The sequence below is a fragment of the Ischnura elegans genome, chromosome 9 (assembly GCF_921293095.1).
Source record: "Ischnura elegans chromosome 9, ioIscEleg1.1, whole genome shotgun sequence".
NCBI classification, from domain to species: Eukaryota; Metazoa; Arthropoda; class Insecta; order Odonata; family Coenagrionidae; genus Ischnura; species Ischnura elegans.
This window is the reverse complement of record NC_060254.1, coordinates 69,545,227-69,564,067: the sequence shown is the minus strand read 5'-3', so window position 1 is coordinate 69,564,067 and position 18,841 is coordinate 69,545,227. Positions and strand designations below refer to the sequence as shown.

The 18,841-nt window shown below is 35.5% G+C and overlaps 1 protein-coding gene and 2 long non-coding RNA genes across 8 annotated transcripts; all 3 read left to right on the top strand.

Annotated features, from left to right (window-relative positions):
• The first annotated feature begins 207 nt into the window (after positions 1-207).
• Positions 208-4,122, top strand: LOC124165732. 2 transcript variants are annotated; one of them, XR_006866302.1, is made up of 4 exons: positions 208-572; positions 1,478-1,585; positions 2,353-2,497; positions 3,771-4,122. It is a non-coding gene; the product is annotated as an uncharacterized LOC124165732 (long non-coding RNA). The 2 variants fall into 2 exon arrangements; XR_006866301.1 differs by lacking the exon at positions 208-572 and having other exon boundaries at positions 579-1,585.
• A 2,034-nt stretch (positions 4,123-6,156) lies between these two features.
• On the top strand, positions 6,157-10,062 carry LOC124165741. Of its 2 annotated transcripts, XR_006866306.1 has the most exons (3): positions 6,157-7,525; positions 8,293-8,437; positions 9,711-10,062. It is a non-coding gene; the product is annotated as an uncharacterized LOC124165741 (long non-coding RNA). The 2 variants fall into 2 exon arrangements; XR_006866305.1 differs by lacking the exon at positions 6,157-7,525 and having other exon boundaries at positions 8,078-8,437.
• Positions 10,063-15,871: 5,809 nt separating this feature from the next.
• On the top strand, positions 15,872-18,757 carry LOC124165879 (uncharacterized protein PB18E9.04c-like). Of its 4 annotated transcripts, none has more exons than XM_046543417.1 (6): positions 15,872-15,967; positions 16,749-16,817; positions 16,888-17,021; positions 17,225-17,419; positions 17,506-17,974; positions 18,218-18,757. In XM_046543417.1, the coding sequence occupies exons 2-6, from the start codon at positions 16,769-16,771 to the stop codon at positions 18,460-18,462; spliced, it is 1,092 nt and encodes a 363-aa protein (XP_046399373.1). In that variant the 5' UTR covers positions 15,872-15,967; positions 16,749-16,768; the 3' UTR covers positions 18,463-18,757. The 4 variants fall into 4 exon arrangements, with proteins under 4 accessions (XP_046399373.1, XP_046399372.1, XP_046399375.1 ...); XM_046543416.1 differs by having other exon boundaries at positions 15,872-15,995; XM_046543419.1 differs by lacking the exon at positions 16,749-16,817 and having other exon boundaries at positions 15,872-15,995.
• Positions 18,758-18,841: the final 84 nt, after the last annotated feature.

The window sequence follows — 18,841 nt, the reverse complement described above, 5'->3', positions numbered from 1 at the left end:
GTCGAGAAAGAATAAAAAAGTGTGGAAAATACTACTGCTGTTTCAATTATCACTATCCTTAGACTCCACCTGAAATTTTTACTCAGGGCCCCTCAATCAGTTGTCAAGGACTCTACCCTTAGGCCGAAAACGCTTCCCTGGGGGGTTGTGTTTGAATCGCTCGTAATTATTCCGAGCACGTAACCAAGGAGTCACGTGGTACAATTACGAGCGATTCGGAATTTTGGTGTGTTTGAATCACTCGTAAAAATTTCACTCGTAAAAACCCTTCGTAATTATCTCACTCGGTAGCTATCGGTCGGGATGATTACGAAGGATTGACTACGATGGATACCAAGTAAACAACATGGCGGATTTCATGATGTTAATGTACGCGCATGAGAATTTTGGCGACGAGGATTTAACTGCGGAGAGAACACAGCGTAATTTCAGGAGAAGAGGAGACGCCTTTGAACTGAGTGAGAAGGAATTTAGAAACCTTTTTCGCCTCAATGAACGCTGAACCCAAAATCTGATTGACGCCATACATCTCCGAACCTTCACGGACATCAGCTGTAAGTAATGTAAACAAAGTAAGTACACAAGTTTCATGCATGAATATATATTTTTTTATTCATAGAAATTTTACAGCGATTTATGGTGGTGATCCAACGTTAAATAAGATGTGAAACGCGAATAAGCCTAACTTTATTACCGCTGTTCTAACTTGCAATATGTTAATAAATTCAGAACATTATTCTGCTAAGTTGGAGTGCGAAAGTTTAAGAAATCATTAAAAAAGATCATGTTTCATGTAAAGAAAGGTAATGAGGAACTCCGGAAAGCGATGTGCTGGCATATTAACATTAATTTTAAATTGGTGTATTTGAATTTCCCCCCAAAACAAATACTGCCGTACGCAAAGCGCGTACAATATAAATACGTTCACTTGTTGTTTTCTCAACATTTCTGCAGGGAGTGATATGTGGTGGAGAGCCGACTTCTGGTTGTTGATAAGCAAATTGTGCCTTGCTGGAATGATTATTTACTCAGACTCGATAAGTGCAATTGAATTGTTTTACCGTTCATCCTAAATAATTCGTTTAAAAGTGTTTTAACAGTGCTAATGTCCTTCCGTTACCGTATTTCGCTATTTTAGGATAAGTTTATTTATTGTTCTTCAAGTTTGGCTTTGATCTTTCGTATTAGAACGGTAGTTTTGCGAAAAATATCCTCGGTCATTAGTTTATGTAGACTAGACAGTTTAGTTCATTACTATAGTTTTATTGCACAAACACATGTTACTAATTCCGAGTATTGGTATCTTGTATTTAATTGTGTAACATGGGCCTCATTACATATTAGCTTATCTCTAACTTAAAATAGCCGAGTAGATAACCATGAAAATACATTAAGGTTGTTTCTCACTCGTGCATGTAACCGTGTGTGTCGACAAATGTTCAACTTTGCCTCAAGATAAACACTCATTTCATTACAGGTATTGGCTACTCTTACCGTCAATGCTGTGGGACAATAAGTGTCATACATAGCTTATGATGCATATATGAACATGGAGAGAAGCTTTTTGTGCCGGAGTGTGGAAGAGGTGACAAAAAATATAAATGATTATCTATTTAACGATGGGTGACCGTGGACCATAGGCCAAATTCAATATCATAGCGCTGGCGTAGGTATATACTAACTTGGTTTAAAAATTAATGAACATCCGTGAATAGTGAACGCAGTAGACTGAATGCTATATTTCTTAGGCAAGTATGTATGCGTCATGTATTAAGTGGTTGGTTTTTACTGGTTATATGTGATGTATGTATTCCCTATGAAAATCAAAGTAATAGATGGAACTCACATTGCCATGGTGGCATCTCCAAAAAAATCATGTAGTGCTAAAGGAAAGGGATTATTTAAATTATAACATATATCATTTGATTAATATGCAAGTGGTGAGTTCATGTGATTTAATCATATTTTATTTTGAAGCAACTAGGGTCAATTACTTTTTAGAAATTTACATTGTAACCCATTACCTGCTGAATGATATTTTAAGTGTCAATGAGTAGCCTAATGAGCTTCTTACATTGACTTACCTAACTGGTTTTCCGAAATAGAATATAATTTTTATATATCCATGATTATACAAATGAAAACCATGCATATCTGCTATGTTCTATAGCAATATATCCCCAAAGCAATAGATCCTCAAATAGCTATGAATAGCCTTAGGAGGCATGTTAGAATAAGATTATTTTGACTCATCTTACCTTGCTTTGATTTTAATGGTTTCTGTTCAATTTTTTAATCTGAAGGTTTTGATATTTTGCTTTTCTGTTACTGTTGTATTTTTAATTTTTTAAGATTGACTCAACCAGATTCTCCCAGGTTCAAATTTGGGTGAGGCTTCTGGACAACCCCTACTAAATCATAACATTTAAAATACTAATCCAAAGGATGCTGTTCAGTGGTTGTTTGGTTGACGAATTATTTCAATGGAAATACTCTGGTGTGCATTTTTCTCAGAATACCAATCTTTGTATAAATAATAATTCTTAGATCTACTAGGAAGTCTACCATCTGTAAAGACCTGGTTACATGATACATTAACATGCACAAGTTAATGCTTAAATGATTGAATGCGTGAATGAACATGAAAATGCACTGTATAACCACCAGACTTGTGTGAACGCAGGAACAGAAAATAGAACCTGTTCTAATGTGGTTCATGCATTTGTACATGTTCTGTTCCACCAAAATCGTTCATGATTTCACTCATTAACTATGTGTTTATGTACCGTGTAACCAGGCCTTCAGATTGCAGGATAAACTGATTGACTCCTTGGTGACTTTTTATCACGACAAGCTTGGTATGTACCTTGTTTCACTGAACCCATCTTCCAAAATCTAAAACTAATCCAAACAGTTAAATCAATTTTTAGGGTTCTCCAACAAACATTGGTTTTCAATACCAACAGGGGCGCCGACTTATAAAAAGTATTGGGGGGGGGGCCATATCGGAGGTCTTTCCCCGGGAAGAGGTTAAATTCAAAGTGTGTCGCAGCACCGAAAAGCTATCATGATTCACACCACCTGATTCAGTTAACCTGCTTAACCTTATAATTATTTGTTTTAACACATTGTTGAATTTATTTTAAAAGGTAACTATCGTCAAACATGGGAAAAAAAATTACCAATATATTTTTGTGATTTCACAAAGCATAATATAACTTAATTATTTTCTTGAATTATTGAGGGGGCTCCGCCCCCCCAAAAGAATCTTTGAGGGGGCTTGGGCCCCCTCAGGCCCCATGGAGTCGGCGCCACTGAATACCAACAGTTTTGATGTCCAAGCCAATTTTTCTCTTCAAATGTGCTGAAACATTTTTTTTTTTGCCCTCTTCATACTGAGCCTCCCAAGGCACACCCACTGTACAATAAGCAGGAGTCTGAATGACAGTCTTTCATGTGTGGTCTAGGTTTATTTACTATAGTTAATAGTAGTGGGTGTAACTCGGTGGAAATGCTTTATCATAGGAGATGAATGAATAAAAACTATTAATTCCATATGGTGATTTATTGTGTCTGACCATGGTTTCGTTACAGTGTAACATGTTCAAGGTGAGACCTTTATAATGGTTAGCTGTAATGAGACCATGGTAGACAAAATTAATCACCATGTGGTAAAAGCAATGTTTTTACTCCTTCAACTGCTACTTTTTCTTACTTTTCCTCAGCTTATACCATTTCTGCTTCATTTTCTATTTGGTTTCCCTACTTAGGTGTAGGTATGTCCACAATGGTATGCAGCGGAGATTACTTTCTGCCAATGGGAATGGAATTACTCATAAATTTGATGATTGCTTGCATTATTTGTCTTTTATGAAAGTGATTAATGAGGATCATAGGTTTTCCATCCATAATGGTTGTTAATACTCAATATTCAATAATAAATCCATTATGGCATACAACATTTTATGTTTCTATGATATGCTGTACTTTCTCAACTTTACATTAATGTGATCCATGAATGTGATGTATACCAACTCCTTAAAAAACGTTATTTCTATTGCAGTGCATCAATGATACTGTGTGTTGTACTTTTCTTTGAAAATAAAGACAATTCAATGCCAAGATGCATGTTACTGATACTATTTTTTATATAACCTTGACCTTGTATAAGATAAATTTAAATGTTCACCTATAATAGTGACAAAGCTAATGGATTAGAATAGCATTAATTTTATAACAGCGTCCTTTAGAAACCAAGATGAGTCGTAGATTGAACCAATAGGATTAAGCAAGAGGCTATAGAATTTTTTTTAATAGGAGAGTACATTTTTTGTAACAATTATATTGTGTTTCTTCCCCTATTTAATTACAAGAAATTAGAATTGGGCATGAAATATATATGAATTGCTTTGAGGATATTCTTGCAGGTCTTATTGGATACTGAATCCCCTATGTAGATCAAATTCTATTTATCTCTTTCACATCTTAAACCTCCCTCCATTCCTATTCATCTTCTAATTTTCTTTTCATTACTGGAATTTATTTCATCTTGAACTTTGAAAAAATGGGCATTTCTCTCATTGCTCCTATCTTCCAGCATTAATTTTTGTGCTAGGCATAATTAAAGTTGATTAAAATGCGCAGGGGATAGAAACATGTATGAGTGTTAGGTTATGGAAAGTGGATTCAGCACATAAGTAGTAGGTAATACTTATGGTACAGAATAACTCAATGAAAAACAATAGGCTGGAAAGTTCACACAAACACTAAATTAGAGCTCAGAGCTAATTTCAGGCTAAAATCCCAAGAGGAAATGGCTACACAAGTTGGGCCATTTTACTGCACATACTATGTAGTCGCACATACAGGCTGTATAAGCTTTTCCTCATGGGATATTATGCAAGACTTGCTTTAGAGTCGTCCGCCTCGTCTTGAGAATTGAAACAATGGTGCTTGGTGTGGTAGTTTGATTTGAGGAGGAAGTGAGTGATCTTGAGTGGGGATTAGTAATTGAGAGGGTCTGAATAATTATGGAAAGTGGATTAGAAGTGGAAATAAGTGTTGAAACACTCTTAGTAGATGTGGAAGGAGATTTTGAGGTTGATGGGGTCGGGTCAAAGGAAGAAAGATCACTTGAGTCCACAGATTCACTATTTTTTCTTTATCTACCTGGCTATCTGATGAATTCTGTTGCTGAAATAACCAATGATTCTATTTTGTGACATACTCAACTTAGCTACACTTGGGGTCTGCTACGCTAATGTTAGTATTACCTCAATATCGAAAATGATTAGTATTTCCTGCAAGTCTTCATGCCCGTGTGTCGCATTCTTCCCTATCAGTGCTATCATACGTTTTTTAATATGATTAAGCTCACTAAATTTAAGGGCTCCACTCCCAGTGTGGGTGCCCTCACGATTGTAACACGCTACTTTAGCGGCAGATTTCAAATCTTGCCAACGCTGAGGGAAAATTTATTAATCACAACAAATGTTATGAGAATCTTAAATGGCAATTTATGGAAACATAGTTTCTCAGCAACATATACGATGCTACGTATTTTTTTATTATTGAGTAAGTATTTATTTTTACGCTTCATTTAACCTATTCACTCTGTAAAAAATAATTACTATATAAGAAAACGATCATTTACCGAAAAATATGGATCTGATATGGAAGAATAAGAGGCTAATGTAACGTAAATATAAATAACTAATACGCTTAATGGTTCATTAATAATGAATTAATCATTAATGTCGCAATACGTTTCATTTTATATAGTGTACCTTCAGAATGAATTGCCGAAGCATATATTTCTGCTCAGCGATAACTTCATATTTACGCCTTTGTTTACTTTAATTTACACCGCGCTACTGACGAATTCGTAAACAAATGAAGGAAATTACAACGTTGCCACAACCACCACTCGTGATCCATCTCATTACGAAGGCTCCAATACGACTTCGAGACGATAAGTTTCAAACACACCAATTACCCTTCGTGTTGGTGAGCACTCGTAATGGACCGCTCGGGATGGTGAGTGAGTGGAATTATTACGAGCGATTCAAACACAACCCCCCGGGGGTTGTGTTTGAATCGCTCGTAATTATTCCGAGCACGTAACCAAGGAGTCACGTGGTACAATTACGAGCGATTCGGAATTTTGGTGTGTTTGAATCACTCGTAAAAATTTCACTCGTAAAAACCCTTCGTAATTATCTCACTCGGTAGCTATCGGTCGGGATGATTACGAAGGATTGACTACGATGGATACCAAGTAAACAACATGGCGGATTTCATGATGTTAATGTACGCGCATGAGAATTTTGGCGACGAGGATTTAACTGCGGAGAGAACACAGCGTAATTTCAGGAGAAGAGGAGACGCCTTTGAACTGAGTGAGAAGGAATTTAGAAACCTTTTTCGCCTCAATGAACGCTGAACCCAAAATCTGATTGACGCCATACATCTCCGAACCTTCACGGACATCAGCTGTAAGTAATGTAAACAAAGTAAGTACACAAGTTTCATGCATGAATATATATTTTTTTATTCATAGAAATTTTACAGCGATTTATGGTGGTGATCCAACGTTAAATAAGATGTGAAACGCGAATAAGCCTAACTTTATTACCGCTGTTCTAACTTGCAATATGTTAATAAATTCAGAACATTATTCTGCTAAGTTGGAGTGCGAAAGTTTAAGAAATCATTAAAAAAGATCATGTTTCATGTAAAGAAAGGTAATGAGGAACTCCGGAAAGCGATGTGCTGGCATATTAACATTAATTTTAAATTGGTGTATTTGAATTTCCCCCCAAAACAAATACTGCCGTACGCAAAGCGCGTACAATATAAATACGTTCACTTGTTGTTTTCTCAACATTTCTGCAGGGAGTGATATGTGGTGGAGAGCCGACTTCTGGTTGTTGATAAGCAAATTGTGCCTTGCCGGAATGATTATTTACTCAGACTCGATAAGTGCAATTGAATTGTTTTACCGTTCATCCTAAATAATTCGTTTAAAAGTGTTTTAACAGTGCTAATGTCCTTCCGTTACCGTATTTCGCTATTTTAGGATAAGTTTATTTATTGTTCTTCAAGTTTGGCTTTGATCTTTCGTATTAGAACGGTAGTTTTGCGAAAAATATCCTCGGTCATTAGTTTATGTAGACTAGACAGTTTAGTTCATTACTATAGTTTTATTGCACAAACACATGTTACTAATTCCGAGTATTGGTATCTTGTATTTAATTGTGTAACATGGGCCTCATTACATATTAGCTTATCTCTAACTTAAAATAGCCGAGTAGATAACCATGAAAATACATTAAGGTTGTTTCTCACTCGCGCATGTAACCGTGTGTGTCGACAAATGTTCAACTTTGCCTCAAGATAAACACTCATTTCATTACAGGTATTGGCTACTCTTACCGTCAATGCTGTGGGACAATAAGTGTCATACATAGCTTATGATGCATATATGAACATGGAGAGAAGCTTTTTGTGCCGGAGTGTGGAAGAGGTGACAAAAAATATAAATGATTATCTATTTAACGATGGGTGACCGTGGACCATAGGCCAAATTCAATATCATAGCGCTGGCGTAGGTATATACTAACTTGGTTTAAAAATTAATGAACATCCGTGAATAGTGAACGCAGTAGACTGAATGCTATATTTCTTAGGCAAGTATGTATGCGTCATGTATTAAGTGGTTGGTTTTTACTGGTTATATGTGATGTATGTATTCCCTATGAAAATCAAAGTAATAGATGGAACTCACATTGCCATGGTGGCATCTCCAAAAAAATCATGTAGTGCTAAAGGAAAGGGATTATTTAAATTATAACATATATCATTTGATTAATATGCAAGTGGTGAGTTCATGTGATTTAATCATATTTTATTTTGAAGCAACTAGGGTCAATTACTTTTTAGAAATTTACATTGTAACCCATTACCTGCTGAATGATATTTTAAGTGTCAATGAGTAGCCTAATGAGCTTCTTACATTGACTTACCTAACTGGTTTTCCGAAATAGAATATAATTTTTATATATCCATGATTATACAAATGAAAACCATGCATATCTGCTATGTTCTATAGCAATATATCCCCAAAGCAATAGATCCTCAAATAGCTATGAATAGCCTTAGGAGGCATGTTAGAATAAGATTATTTTGACTCATCTTACCTTGCTTTGATTTTAATGGTTTCTGTTCAATTTTTTAATCTGAAGGTTTTGATATTTTGCTTTTCTGTTACTGTTGTATTTTTAATTTTTTAAGATTGACTCAACCAGATTCTCCCAGGTTCAAATTTGGGTGAGGCTTCTGGACAACCCCTACTAAATCATAACATTTAAAATACTAATCCAAAGGATGCTGTTCAGTGGTTGTTTGGTTGACGAATTATTTCAATGGAAATACTCTGGTGTGCATTTTTCTCAGAATACCAATCTTTGTATAAATAATAATTCTTAGATCTACTAGGAAGTCTACCATCTGTAAAGACCTGGTTACATGATACATTAACATGCACAAGTTAATGCTTAAATGATTGAATGCGTGAATGAACATGAAAATGCACTGTATAACCACCAGACTTGTGTGAACGCAGGAACAGAAAATAGAACCTGTTCTAATGTGGTTCATGCATTTGTACATGTTCTGTTCCACCAAAATCGTTCATGATTTCACTCATTAACTATGTGTTTATGTACCGTGTAACCAGGCCTTCAGATTGCAGGATAAACTGATTGACTCCTTGGTGACTTTTTATCACGACAAGCTTGGTATGTACCTTGTTTCACTGAACCCATCTTCCAAAATCTAAAACTAATCCAAACAGTTAAATCAATTTTTAGGGTTCTCCAACAAACATTGGTTTTCAATACCAACAGGGGCGCCGACTTATAAAAAGTATTGGGGGGGGGGCCATATCGGAGGTCTTTCCCCGGGAAGAGGTTAAATTCAAAGTGTGTCGCAGCACCGAAAAGCTATCATGATTCACACCACCTGATTCAGTTAACCTGCTTAACCTTATAATTATTTGTTTTAACACATTGTTGAATTTATTTTAAAAGGTAACTATCGTCAAACATGGGAAAAAAAATTACCAATATATTTTTGTGATTTCACAAAGCATAATATAACTTAATTATTTTCTTGAATTATTGAGGGGGCTCCGCCCCCCCAAAAGAATCTTTGAGGGGGCTTGGGCCCCCTCAGGCCCCATGGAGTCGGCGCCACTGAATACCAACAGTTTTGATGTCCAAGCCAATTTTTCTCTTCAAATGTGCTGAAACATTTTTTTTTTTGCCCTCTTCATACTGAGCCTCCCAAGGCACACCCACTGTACAATAAGCAGGAGTCTGAATGACAGTCTTTCATGTGTGGTCTAGGTTTATTTACTATAGTTAATAGTAGTGGGTGTAACTCGGTGGAAATGCTTTATCATAGGAGATGAATGAATAAAAACTATTAATTCCATATGGTGATTTATTGTGTCTGACCATGGTTTCGTTACAGTGTAACATGTTCAAGGTGAGACCTTTATAATGGTTAGCTGTAATGAGACCATGGTAGACAAAATTAATCACCATGTGGTAAAAGCAATGTTTTTACTCCTTCAACTGCTACTTTTTCTTACTTTTCCTCAGCTTATACCATTTCTGCTTCATTTTCTATTTGGTTTCCCTACTTAGGTGTAGGTATGTCCACAATGGTATGCAGCGGAGATTACTTTCTGCCAATGGGAATGGAATTACTCATAAATTTGATGATTGCTTGCATTATTTGTCTTTTATGAAAGTGATTAATGAGGATCATAGGTTTTCCATCCATAATGGTTGTTAATACTCAATATTCAATAATAAATCCATTATGGCATACAACATTTTATGTTTCTATGATATGCTGTACTTTCTCAACTTTACATTAATGTGATCCATGAATGTGATGTATACCAACTCCTTAAAAAACGTTATTTCTATTGCAGTGCATCAATGATACTGTGTGTTGTACTTTTCTTTGAAAATAAAGACAATTCAATGCCAAGATGCATGTTACTGATACTATTTTTTATATAACCTTGACCTTGTATAAGATAAATTTAAATGTTCACCTATAATAGTGACAAAGCTAATGGATTAGAATAGCATTAATTTTATAACAGCGTCCTTTAGAAACCAAGATGAGTCGTAGATTGAACCAATAGGATTAAGCAAGAGGCTATAGAATTTTTTTTAATAGGAGAGTACATTTTTTGTAACAATTATATTGTGTTTCTTCCCCTATTTAATTACAAGAAATTAGAATTGGGCATGAAATATATATGAATTGCTTTGAGGATATTCTTGCAGGTCTTATTGGATACTGAATCCCCTATGTAGATCAAATTCTATTTATCTCTTTCACATCTTAAACCTCCCTCCATTCCTATTCATCTTCTAATTTTCTTTTCATTACTGGAATTTATTTCATCTTGAACTTTGAAAAAATGGGCATTTCTCTCATTGCTCCTATCTTCCAGCATTAATTTTTGTGCTAGGCATAATTAAAGTTGATTAAAATGCGCAGGGGATAGAAACATGTATGAGTGTTAGGTTATGGAAAGTGGATTCAGCACATAAGTAGTAGGTAATACTTATGGTACAGAATAACTCAATGAAAAACAATAGGCTGGAAAGTTCACACAAACACTAAATTAGAGCTCAGAGCTAATTTCAGGCTAAAATCCCAAGAGGAAATGGCTACACAAGTTGGGCCATTTTACTGCACATACTATGTAGTCGCACATACAGGCTGTATAAGCTTTTCCTCATGGGATATTATGCAAGACTTGCTTTAGAGTCGTCCGCCTCGTCTTGAGAATTGAAACAATGGTGCTTGGTGTGGTAGTTTGATTTGAGGAGGAAGTGAGTGATCTTGAGTGGGGATTAGTAATTGAGAGGGTCTGAATAATTATGGAAAGTGGATTAGAAGTGGAAATAAGTGTTGAAACACTCTTAGTAGATGTGGAAGGAGATTTTGAGGTTGATGGGGTCGGGTCAAAGGAAGAAAGATCACTTGAGTCCACAGATTCACTATTTTTTCTTTATCTACCTGGCTATCTGATGAATTCTGTTGCTGAAATAACCAATGATTCTATTTTGTGACATACTCAACTTAGCTACACTTGGGGTCTGCTACGCTAATGTTAGTATTACCTCAATATCGAAAATGATTAGTATTTCCTGCAAGTCTTCATGCCCGTGTGTCGCATTCTTCCCTATCAGTGCTATCATACGTTTTTTAATATGATTAAGCTCACTAAATTTAAGGGCTCCACTCCCAGTGTGGGTGCCCTCACGATTGTAACACGCTACTTTAGCGGCAGATTTCAAATCTTGCCAACGCTGAGGGAAAATTTATTAATCACAACAAATGTTATGAGAATCTTAAATGGCAATTTATGGAAACATAGTTTCTCAGCAACATATACGATGCTACGTATTTTTTTATTATTGAGTAAGTATTTATTTTTACGCTTCATTTAACCTATTCACTCTGTAAAAAATAATTACTATATAAGAAAACGATCATTTACCGAAAAATATGGATCTGATATGGAAGAATAAGAGGCTAATGTAACGTAAATATAAATAACTAATACGCTTAATGGTTCATTAATAATGAATTAATCATTAATGTCGCAATACGTTTCATTTTATATAGTGTACCTTCAGAATGAATTGCCGAAGCATATATTTCTGCTCAGCGATAACTTCATATTTACGCCTTTGTTTACTTTAATTTACACCGCGCTACTGACGAATTCGTAAACAAATGAAGGAAATTACAACGTTGCCACAACCACCACTCGTGATCCATCTCATTACGAAGGCTCCAATACGACTTCGAGACGAAAAGTTTCAAACACACCAATTACCCTTCGTGTTGGTGAGCACTCGTAATGGACCGCTCGGGATGGTGAGTGAGTGGAATTATTACGAGCGATTCAAACACAACCCCCCTGGGGGGTTGTGTTTGAATCGCTCGTAATTATTCCGAGCACGTAACCAAGGAGTCACGTGGTACAATTACGAGCGATTCGGAATTTTGGTGTGTTTGAATCACTCGTAAAAATTTCACTCGTAAAAACCCTTCGTAATTATCTCACTCGGTAGCTATCGGTCGGGATGATTACGAAGGATTGACTACGATGGATACCAAGTAAACAACATGGCGGATTTCATGATGTTAATGTACGCGCATGAGAATTTTGGCGACGAGGATTTAACTGCGGAGAGAACACAGCGTAATTTCAGGAGAAGAGGAGACGCCTTTGAACTGAGTGAGAAGGAATTTAGAAACCTTTTTCGCCTCAATGAACGCTGAACCCAAAATCTGATTGACGCCATACATCTCCGAACCTTCACGGACATCAGCTGTAAGTAATGTAAACAAAGTAAGTACACAAGTTTCATGCATGAATATATATTTTTTTATTCATAGAAATTTTACAGCGATTTATGGTGGTGATCCAACGTTAAATAAGATGTGAAACGCGAATAAGCCTAACTTTATTACCGCTGTTCTAACTTGCAATATGTTAATAAATTCAGAACATTATTCTGCTAAGTTGGAGTGCGAAAGTTTAATAAATCATTAAAAAAGATCATGTTTCATGTAAAGAAAGGTAATGAGGAACTCCGGAAAGCGATGTGCTGGCATATTAACATTAATTTTAAATTGGTGTATTTGAATTTCCCCCAAAACAAATACTGCCGTACGCAAAGCGCGTACAATATAAATACGTTCACTTGTTGTTTTCTCAACATTTCTGCAGGGAGTGATATGTGGTGGAGAGCCGACTTCTGGTTGTTGATAAGCAAATTGTGCCTTGCTGGAATGATTATTTACTCAGACTCGATAAGTGCAATTGAATTGTTTTACCGTTCATCCTAAATAATTCGTTTAAAAGTGTTTTAACAGTGCTAATGTCCTTCCGTTACCGTATTACCGTATAGTAATTATTTTTTACAGAGTGAATAGGTTAAATGAAGCGTAAAAATAAATACTTACTCAATAATAAAAAAATACGTAGCATCGTATATGTTGCTGAGAAACTATGTTTCCATAAATTGCCATTTAAGATTCTCATAACATTTGTTGTGATTAATAAATTTTCCCTCAGCGTTGGCAAGATTTGAAATCTGCCGCTAAAGTAGCGTGTTACAATCGTGAGGGCACCCACACTGGGAGTGGAGCCCTTAAATTTAGTGAGCTTAATCATATTAAAAAACGTATGATAGCACTGATAGGGAAGAATGCGACACACGGGCATGAAGACTTGCAGGAAATACTAATCATTTTCGATATTGAGGTAATACTAACATTAGCGTAGCAGACCCCAAGTGTAGCTAAGTTGAGTATGTCACAAAATAGAATCATTGGTTATTTCAGCAACAGAATTCATCAGATAGCCAGGTAGATAAAGAAAAAATAGTGAATCTGTGGACTCAAGTGATCTTTCTTCCTTTGACCCGACCCCATCAACCTCAAAATCTCCTTCCACATCTACTAAGAGTGTTTCAACACTTATTTCCACTTCTAATCCACTTTCCATAATTATTCAGACCCTCTCAATTACTAATCCCCACTCAAGATCACTCACTTCCTCCTCAAATCAAACTACCACACCAAGCACCATTGTTTCAATTCTCAAGACGAGGCGGACGACTCTAAAGCAAGTCTTGCATAATATCCCGTGAGGAAAAGCTTATACAGCCTGTATGTGCGACTACATAGTATGTGCAGTAAAATGGCCCAACTTATGTAGCCATTTCCTCTTGGGATTTTAGCCTGAAATTAGCTCTGAGCTCTAATTTAGTGTTTGTGTGAACTTTCCAGCCTATTGTTTTTCATTGAGAGTTATTCTGTACCATAAGTATTACTACTTATGTGCTGAATCCACTTTCCATAACCTAACACTCATACATGCTTCTATCCCCCTGCGCATTTTAATCAACTTTAATTATGCCTAGCACAAAAATTAATGCTGGAAGATAGGAGCAATGAGAGAAATGCCCATTTTTTCAAAGTTCAAGATGAAAAAAATTCCAGTAATGAAAAGAAAATTAGAAGATGAATAGGAATGGAGGGAGGTTTAAGATGTGAAAAAGATAAAATAGAATTTGATCTACATAGGGGATTCAGTATCCAATAAGACCTGCAAGAATATCCTCAAAGCAATGCATATATACTTCATGCCCAATTCTAATTTCTTGTCATTAAATAGGGGAAGAAACACAATATAATTGTTACAAAAAATGTACTCTCCTATTAAAAAAAATTCTATAGCCTCTTGCTTAATCCTATTGGTTCAATCTATGACTCATCTTGGTTTCTAAAGGATGCTGTTATAAAATTAATGCTATTCTAATCCATTAGCTTTGTCACTATTATAGGTGAACATTTAAATTTATCTCATACAAGGTCAAGGTTATATAAAAAATAGTATCAGTAACATGCATCTTGGCATTGAATTGTCTTTATTTTCAAAGAAAAGTACAACACACAGTATCGTTGATGCACTGCAATAGAAATAACGTTTTTTAAGGAGTTGGTATACATCACATTCATGGATCACATTAATGTAAAGTTGAGAAAGAACAGCATATCATAGAAACATAAAATGTTGTATGCCATAATTGATTTATTATTGAATATTGAGTATTAACAACCATTATGGATGGAAAACCTATGATCCTCATTAATCACTTTCATAAAAGACAAATAATGCAAGCAATCATCAAATTTATGAGTAATTCCATTCCCATTGGCAGAAAGTAATCTCCACTGCATACCATTGTGGACATACCTACACCTAAGTAGGGAAACCAAATAGAAAATGATGCAGAAATGTATAAGCTAAGGAAAAGTAAGAGAAAGTAGCAGTTGAAGGAGTAAAAACATTGCTTTTACCACATGGTGATTAATTTTGTCTACCATGATCTCATTACAGCTAACCATTTTAAAGGTCTCACCTTGAACATGTTACACTGTAACGAAACCATGGTCAGACACAATAAATCACCATATGGAATTAATAAAGTTTTTATTCATTCATCTCCTATGATAAAGCATTTCCACCGAGTTACACCCACTACTATTAACTATAGTAAATAAACCTAGACCACACATGAAAGACTGTCATTCAGACTCCTGCTTATTGTACAGTGGGTGTGCCTTGGGAGGCTCAGAATGAAGAGGGCCAAAAAAGAATGTTTCAGCACATTTGAAGAGAAAAATTGGCTTGGACATCAAAACTGTTGGTATTGAAAACCAATGTTTGTTGGAGAACCCTAAAAATTGATTTAACTGTTTGGATTAGTTTTAGATTTTGGAAGATGGGTTCAGTGAAACAAGGTACATACCAAGCTTGTTGTGATAAAAAGTCACCAAGGAGTCAAGCAGTTTATCCTGCAATCTGAAGGCCTGGTTACATGGTACATAAACACATAGTTAATCAGTGAAATCATGAACGATTTTGGTGGAACAGAACATATACAAATGCATGAACCACATTAGAACAGGTTCTATTTTCTGTTCCTGCGTTCACACAAGTCTGGTGGTTATACAGTGCATTTTCATGTTCATTCACGCATTCTGGGGGGGTGTGCTCGAAATCTTGCGGAATAATTCCGCTCGGTCTTCATTCCGCACTGTTGATTCCGACAGGTTAGCAACGCGACCGGAATTTGGTGTGCTTGAAAATTTTTATTCCGGCGACGAAATGAGCCTTCGCGATGAAATGAGATTCCGTTGAATGGATATGGCAACACTGCACATAATGCGCATTCATCACGTCTTATATTTCTAACTGCCTTAAATAACTAGTGTAAACAAATTCAGTTGCATTTGTCACGGATATTATTATTGGCATTTGTACTTGGTGAGAGTCGCAGGTGTTGAAGAAGTAAGTTTTTACGAAGGGGAAGTGCGAGGTTGGTGTGAATTTAAGCTTCATTCGTATAAATAAACTAGTTTGCCATAGAGAAAACCTTTCTTCAAAATACTGTGGCATGTTTTTAGCCATCATTTAAGTACAATTCTGGCAAGTCGATTGCCTGTAATTGCATTGTCCAGTATGTTTTGAATATTAATCAAATAACTATGAAGTGACTACAGTTCTTTGCTCAATGATTACACTACGTTACGAGAAATTTATGACATGCGACTAGCTTTCCATAAAAGTTTGGAGAAATGTGATACTGTAACTTTCTAATTCCTCGTTTTAAGTATCAGTTGGTGAGTTTATATAGTAGTAGATATAAGGAAGATTTCAGGAATATTGTCTGGTTATAAGAGTCTCCTGGTGAAGATTAACCTTAAGATAGATTAATAGTTGCGAGTTATTTTGTTCATTAATCGCTTCCGATTGACAGTATCTTAAGATCATGATAGCGTGGACATCAATTGATTTAGCGTACCTGGTTAAAGGAATGCTCGCCACTAAATACGTCAAAGATTTATTGCGTGTGGAGGCATAAAATACTTCTAAATATTATGTATCATTAAATAAATTGTGCATAATAATGAAATAAATTTGATTAAATAAGTGCATGGTAACATTTGATTCAAACTGTTCTTCAGATTTACTGGTAAGCTTCTCTCTCCTTCGCCTCGGATGTAGATCTTTCAATAGCTTACACATTTCATTGATAAAATTTCAACTAATATCATCTTCCTATGTGTAGGTGAAATACTTACAAAAATCATGAAATTGACTACGGAGCAGAAGAGAATACTCCTAGAATTTGTGGAAGGTACACCTATCAGCGATTGTAAATAAGAAAAAAATGTTAAATTTTCCCCTAATATTTAATATGATTGTAGGAAATGATGCTATAGCAAAGAATAGACTGAACATTAAATTCACCGCGGAAGACTCCAAAGCTATGTGGATGGACATAACCGAAAAGCTAAATGCATGTAATGGACCAAAAAAAAATTGGAAAGGTTGGAGGAAAGTAAGGAAATACTATATACATAACATTTCTAATTTCGGGAATGAGAATAGATTGTTGGTACTTAAAATTCATTGGTAAATTATTGAGAAGTATTGTGTTAAGCTGTAGATTAGATATATGTAATATGACAAGGATATAAATGGAAAGAAAAACAGTGTTTTCAGCATGGAAAAATCTTTATAACCATTTCATAATGTTCACAGAGCTGGTCGGATATAAAAACATTTACTAAAGCAAAGGCAGCTGCCTATATGAAAGAGGGTAGGAAGTCTGGGATAGGGAGCCCCAAGGAACCAGAGCCGAATTCTTTCCATAAAAGAGTAATAGCCCTAATTGGACATAATGCCATTAGCGGCCACAGTGATATTCAGGAATCACCCATAATAGGAGCTTATGAGGTAAAAATGATGGTGAATCAATAATTATTGCTCATTAAAATTTTAAAAAAAATGTAACATCAATAATTTACCTTAATTTCATTAAGTCACAGGAAACTCCAATGCAGGTGTCAATAACCACAGACTCCCAAACGAATGTGCAAATGCCCAACAATCCAGGATCATCCAATACTATTGCAGAACCTTACTTACAACCATTGCCATCCACTTCCTTTACCCAACATAGAAAACACCCATTGCCACCCACATCTGCCAGCCATTCGCACTCACAGCCAACACCCCCTTCCTCTCTCATGCAATCCTCTTTTGAGTCTGAATTTCGCATTTCTGCCTCTATCCCAAACTTGCAGCCAATACCATGCACCTCTACCACCAACTTTCATGCACACACTATGCCATCCTCCTCTGTCATAGAAAACAAGGCTTGTTCCATACCCTCTCTGCAACCAATTTTACAGCCAGCTCCCACAACTGTAAACCCAACCGGCCAACAGATGACCTCTGATACCCAAAATGTCAATAGAGGTACCATATCCCACACATCCACTAGAAAAAGTAAGTACTGAGCTAATTACCTAATGCAAATACACCGCCATTAACATGATAAGTAGGTAAAAACTTTCTTACTGAATCAACTTACTTACTTTAGTCAACTGAATCGCATAGCGTTACTTATTAAAGTATGTGCATAAAAAAATTTAAGTCATGAATGGGTTCATATCATAAAGTAATTTGATTTTAAACACCAGTTGATAGAAATACCTTGCAAGATTTTGAAAAAGTTTTTCTTTTGTGCAGAAACTGGACAAACTTCACAAGAAAAGACAGTAAAAGAAAGGGATGAGTCATTTTTGGAAATGCAGCAACAGGTGCTAAAATTAAAGGAAAAAAAAATAATGATATTGGAAAGAAACCTGGAGGCAAAGGAGGCTATGAGGAAGGAGATGATGAAGATAGAGAAGGAAAAATTGAAAATTAAGAAAAGAAAACTCAATGAATTAATTTTAATCCGGAAATGCCTCCAGAAAAATAATAGAACATAAGAGAAACATATTTTATCAATTCTTTTAAATAGTCAATTAAACAGTCTTTATTTAAAATGAAATAAAGTATTTATTTTTAAGGTGGTTATTCAGTCCACTCAACAGGAAATATAAAAGTTTAGCAATGGCTGCAGACTTAAAAGTTATTTGGTGCTAATATTCTTTCAGATTAATTCATTAAGAGATATAGGGACCGCCAATAACTAATGCATTTAAATACCCTTTTATGCTGCTGAATTAATGCCATAAATTCTATAACACATCAAATACATACCAATAACTAGTAATTTTTTGTGAAATAATAAACAAACATTTTTTAAAACTGTTTATTCAAAATTCTGAAACTTCAAAAAACTTCATCCTGAAAAACTGAAAAACT

Bases quoted from the DNA above. Each gene is read 5' to 3' on its own strand.
- LOC124165879 (XM_046543417.1), top strand. From the start codon at position 16,769: ATGAAATTGACTACGGAGCAGAAGAGAATACTCCTAGAATTTGTGGAA. The intron at 16,818-16,887 runs GTACACCTATCA...ATATGATTGTAG, and splicing joins ACTCCTAGAATTTGTGGAAG to GAAATGATGCTATAGCAAAG. The intron at 17,975-18,217 runs GTAAGTACTGAG...TCTTTTGTGCAG, and splicing joins CCACACATCCACTAGAAAAA to AAACTGGACAAACTTCACAA.